We start from the raw sequence: 5673 nt of genomic DNA, 5'->3' as shown, positions 1-5673 counted from the left end.
ATGTCGCGGCCAATTTTTGATCCAACAATACGAATGGAGACAACTGGAAGAAAAGCCAGGGGGATCTACCGCCCATGACGTTCATCGGGTCCCCACCAGGCACATGCAGTGCCACTGCCTAGAGTGCACGGTAGATGAAAACACACGTGTCCTTGTGGAGGCTGAAGAGCCGGCAGATAACGAAGGAATGGAAACAGGACGCACTTTTACCTTATCGCAAAAAGGAGCGTGTTCCCCGTCCCCGCACTTGGCTGCCGGACCTCCCTCATTTCCTATCGCCCCAAGCGTTCACCAAACGGCCTATTACCCACAATTGGCCATGCTTCCCGCGTTATCAGGACGTCGCTCCACTCAACCTCCACCCAGAGAGCGCCTGGCGAGTGAACAGCCCATAGACCACGGACAGTAGAAGTAGGTTCAAAGTCGGCTAGGAGCCGGGCGCGCGCTACCACCCCGCGAAATAGACTTCACGTGCCAGCCTGGATGGGACGCCACAGCCCCGAAGCCAGATGAGCCAGATGGTGAAAATTATATCGTCAGGCTATCGCCAACACAAGCGCGCAATCAGGAAGCTCGGAAAAAACGTCAGCGAGAAATGACCTGGACTCGCGCGTCGAGCTCCTTTTTACGACTGGAGCATGTGCACTGCACTGCACCCCGCGTAGGGAAGGACGGTCAGCGACCGTGATGTCATACTTCAGGGGTTGGTTCGGACCGCGCGGCTGCCGCGAGGCGCCGCGGGGGGCGGCCCGGAGGTGTGAAGAAATACGAGCAGCGGGATTACGGCGCAAAAGCGGCAGCGAGCAGCGGGCCCGAGCTGGCACCGCTTCCGATTGGAGACAAATTAGAAAAAAGTAGAGCTTAAAAAAGATTTCTATACAGTATTGGAAGCCACTCCCGGGCCCGGCCCAGGTACGCCAGCTTGCCAAAGGGTCAAATATCATCACACGCCGCTCATTAGCATAATTACTGTAATTAGGGAAAGCTATCCGAGGCCTTTGTGTGCGACAAACAACGACGCGCCGGCCGAGGTGTCGTTTTTGCGTCGAAGACGTCCCATACGTTAGTTATTAAGGTACACAATCATATTTGGACCCGCCACTTTTTTGCCCAGGAGCTCGCGGTGAGAAAATAGTTTGCGTAGTCTTGAAGAACATGTCGCGGTGGGGGCCTGCTCGCGGTCCCCCTGAATCGTAAGGCAAGAAGTGTCTCCAGACTCCATATACTATTCTCTTTTTACGAAACCGGAGGTCTGGCCCCGTGAATCACTACAAAATGCCTTCAATGACATCTAAAATGTGCAAGTGGCATGCACTTGCAAGTGTCCAACACTATGTTGCACATCTTTTATCTGTTTCACTCGATAATTGAGTAATTACGAATGTTAGACTAGATATTTAAACAGTTCACATCGTACAATGTTGCATAATCAGACACTTTCAAGCTTTCAAACCTGCTGTTGAACACTTCGAAATATTCAAAAATGAAATCAAATGGATAACAGCTCGCAAAACAGTGTGCTTTGGATGTTCACTCAGTTGCACACTTTTTACATCAGTGAATTGCCGTCCCAAATGTAAGATTCCGAACTCACCAGACGACAGATCACTCCATGTCTCTATACCCGCTTCAAAGGTGGGACCAAAGGTTAAGAAGTTCGTGAAACACAACTCTCCGTTCATTTCGTTTCCTTCAATACCTAAGGCTGCATCAAGGACGGGATAGGGACACAAGGTAGAAACTAAGTCTTATGGCCTAGAGGCAAAAAGAACGCTGAGCTAAACCCGGGCTATGATGAGCAGGGTGGACAGCTGTTCCATCTCTGTCACTCCACTTCCCTGTTTGGCCGGCCGGTGCCGAGGCCAGTGCGGTGACGAGGTGTAACATGTCCTTTTGTTTTGGCGGAGGCACGGTGACGCGTTGCGCGGCGGCCCGCGGCCACCCCGGTGACCCGCGCAGCCCTCGCCCGCTCGGGGTAAAAGGGTTCGGGGTGTCATTTTTCATTTTTGGAACTTGTTCCGTCCACTCGAAGGGAGGACAGCGGCCGCACATGGCGTTGTCCGGTACGCCGGGTGACCAGTACAGCCATAATTCAATCTTTCTACAAAAGACGTCTTTATTTCTTTCGCCGATAATGTGAAGGGCCATGCGATTGTTTGGATAAACTTTTATAACTTATTCAGGCCAGAGCAGTAAGTGGGCCACGAACCTAGGAGATGTGCAGACGCGCGCGGGAATGTCCACACTGTTTAGGGGCGAATTATGAAAATTTTCCGGTGAAACGGGCTCTGCTCGGCTCCTCGCATTTGAGAGCGAACCGAAGGGGGCAAAAACTAAACCCAGCCCGGGGAAATGCCATCCACTCCACTAGTTTGGAGCCAGTTCAAAGACGCACCACCACGGGCATTCAGCCAGTGCGGCGGCCGGGGTTTTTGATTAACTGAACTAGCATTTCGGCAATTTGCTGCAAACTCGTCATAAAGTGTACTGTACATATGACGGTAAAAGTTACTGCTTCGTTTCCAAGCAGTCACTTTTACTCATTTTCCAAAACGTTGTTGTTGGAAAACAAAATTTCCAGTACTTTTTCTTTGAAATTTACTAGTAATTATGGAAAGCAAAAAAGAAACTATTTAATACAAGAACTAAGCTTAATACCAACAAAAATGACAATTTACAAATATATTTCGAAATGTATTCAAAAGTTGTAGAGAATTTTCTGAGAGGTTTAGATATTGTGTTGGCAAGCTGTATAGATTTTAAATTTTCTGAACTCGTTCGGGGTACAATTTTTCCATTAAATTGTTTAGTAATTTCTAACTAAAGTTTTTACAGTGCCCGAATGCCTCTTTTTACAAAAATGAATAACCTTACCCGCTACCATCCTACGCTATACGATGGCAGAAAGATGACCGTTTTTGCAAGCAGTAATTGGGCACCCGTCTGACCAGCTTCAAATCTCTTTTGTCTAGCCTTCGCAACGTCCGGCTGTCCGGGTCCGGCGATGACCAACTGTGAAAAGAAACAGAAATAAAATAAAAAGAATACCTTTCCATATCGCTAAAGGGTCATTTTTAATCCCAAAACAAAACACACAGTCACAGAAGTCGAGGCATGCGTTTTCTCTAATCCTTGCGCACAACAACCGAATGGAAGGTACATATAAAAAATATGATGAAGCAAAACTGGACACTGGTCAGTGCAGCCGAGATCCGTAATAGATGCAGCTGAAAGCGATCTCGTATAATTGCCGCGCCAGCCTCCGTCCCCCCCTACCTGGCGTCGTGGCGAGGTGAGGCGGGGCGAGGCGAAGGGGCTTCACTCATTACGTTTATAAACACCACAACTCGAAACGCGAGCACAATGGTCCCGATTTTTTGGAGAGGAGGGTGGTTCGTTGGGTGCAAGGAGGGGTGGGCCAAACAGGTTGGCACGCCCGTGCGCCGGCTGCTGTTCACCCGCCATGTGTGGCGGGGGCGGCTCAGGAGACAATTACTGATGATGGGTGTCGCGCGTGTCCCCGCCGTCAAGCTGCCGCACGAGCCCAACATTTTAACATTTTTATCAAGAAAATTTTAAAATTGAACTACAAATATTTACTCACATTAACTTCAAACAGATGACGTAACGGGCGCGACCAGTCGCATCAACCACGCCCCCATACATCACCTTTAGCCCCTCTGAGAGATGAATACGGGGGCCACCCCCTACGTGATTGTTTGGGGCTTCCAAATTACAAATTGTGCATACTTTTGAACAAACTGTAAATAGTTGTGGATAAAAATGAGCATAGAATTCTGCATGATAATGCTTAACACAATGCATAAGGATTTAGTGTGTTGATTTTACAGTGACCTGAATTGAACGTCTTCGGCTGGATCAAAAACCTTGGTTTAGCAGAGGTCTCGAAACTAGTCAATTCAAGAGTTTCTTCCAGTGCTTTCAATCAATCCGTAGAAAAGGTGTTGCAGAGCGACTGTTTCAAAAGCAGATGGAAGATCCCTGAGTAAAAAATTGAATCATCTGCCGCGCTAAGCGATTTTCGGTTTGAGCGTCTGCCCGGTCACTCCGACCCCCTAGTCTGCCCCGACCTGCTTCCGATTTTCCTCGGATGTCACTTCTTTTATCGGGCGCCTTCCACTTGGCCGCCCCCTTTCCTCTGATGCCGCGACGGTCGGGGTCTGAACCGGACCGATTAGAGAGTAAAAGAGTTGTCACCATCGATACACTGACGGTCCATTGTATTGTTTCAGGATCGCGCAGGATGAGCTTCAGTAGTGCTCACGTGCAAGTTAAAATACAAGGGAGGGAGCTGAAAGTGTTTGCTGCCGCACGCCCTCCTGTAAATACGTAGTTGGACATCACATCCACCACGCGGTGCTGCTAAAGCTCAAACTCTTCTCAAAGCAGTACCATTTTAGTGCCTTGACAACAAAACTCCGGAGATTCATACCACCATGAGTTCATTACCTATGTGCTTTCAATAAATTTACCAACACTCTTTTAAACGCCGCGTTCGCCTAGCAGTCTTTTGGAGACTGCAAATGTTTGGTCTCTTATTGCCGGCCGAAATTTGTCAATCAGTGCCGAAATTTTCGCAAGCGAGGCGACTCTGGCGTTTAGAGTGAAGACGCACCGGTTTACTCTAAAACTAACTGTACCATCGACAGGAGGTGCAGCGGCTTCTGTAACAGGACTGCAGCTGCAGCAGCTCCAGTCCTCCTTCCGCTCGACTGACGCCGGATTAATCCTTTCCCTTCCGATCTGTTGGCGCTCCTGCGCGCGGTATTGTCTTGGTGGGTCGCGGCCGCTCTGCGCCGCTCCCCCAGACCAGGTCAATCCGATGCGCCCCCGGCCCGGCCGCGACGCGACGACGCTGCGCAGGCCTCGCCGCAGCGGCGGCCATTCGATGCGCTTGTCGCGGACTCTGTTGACTCACTCTGACGGGGGCGGTCCCCGGCGTCGGATTTTGGAACCTTTCGGAGCCAGTCATACGCGTTTACCCCGGGTTGAGTAGTTCACGGAAAAAAGGGGGAAGACCAACAAAACTCGTCCACGCCCGCTTTATACTTTATTGTGGAAATTTCTCTGATACAATTCGGGATCCTTTCCTTACCTCAAAACGAGGGCTTACAAAGTAACGGACGGTTGAAAACGCGTGAGAATATCTTTACGAAAGGAATAAAAGAAGAGTTGCTGATGTCTTTGGCAAGTGAGCTTGATCAGTTACAACTCGAAAAAACGCATGGTTTGGGGAAAAATGGAAAACCTTCAGGAAATCTTTCAGTTTGAGGAAAACTCCACAGATTTTAGGGAAGTCTGTTCAAAAAATGAGGACAATTCCCACATTTTTTTAAGAAGGGTTCCTCAAACTAAAAGAGTCGTTCCTTAAAGTTTACCCGTTTTCCTATAAGATTTAGACAGCGTTTTTACTCTTGCACCCAGAAGACCGTTTAGTCCATATAACCAAATTCAAAACCGACGAAATTTTAGCTCTTGGGACTAAAATTTTATTCGTGGCGATGAAATAATTTGGTCTAGATGACTTGATTTGATTGGTGCGACTATATTTAGTTAAAAATAGGGTTACTAAATTTTAGTCGGTTTTAGGAACTAAATTTTGGTTCTTACAACCCTGATTTAGTTGTATCAACTAAATGGTTCTCTGGGTGT

The 5673-nt window shown here is 48.4% G+C and overlaps 1 protein-coding gene across 11 annotated transcripts in view; it reads right to left on the bottom strand.

Annotated features, from left to right (window-relative positions):
* LOC113203227 (uncharacterized) overlaps window positions 1-5673 on the bottom strand; it is a 165968-nt gene that overhangs the window by 82212 nt on the left and 78083 nt on the right. For 5 of the 11 annotated variants that reach the window (XR_008011422.1, XR_008011423.1, XM_052270026.1 and 2 more), the window contains one exon: window positions 2875-3012. The exons of the other annotated variants lie outside the window; for them this stretch is intronic. Coding sequence is in view for 3 of the 5 variants with exons in the window: in XM_052270026.1 (XP_052125986.1) it covers window positions 2886-3012 (127 nt within the window). In the remaining 2 variants the exon portion in view is untranslated. The remainder of the gene's footprint in view (window positions 1-2874; window positions 3013-5673) is intronic. 11 annotated transcript variants of the gene reach the window in all.

This window comes from Frankliniella occidentalis, unplaced genomic scaffold (assembly GCF_000697945.3).
Source record: "Frankliniella occidentalis isolate FOCC.00 unplaced genomic scaffold, Focc_3.1 Scaffold107, whole genome shotgun sequence".
NCBI classification, from domain to species: Eukaryota; Metazoa; Arthropoda; class Insecta; order Thysanoptera; family Thripidae; genus Frankliniella; species Frankliniella occidentalis.
The sequence above is the reverse complement of the archived record's forward strand: the minus strand, read 5'-3'. Positions and strand labels throughout refer to the sequence as shown.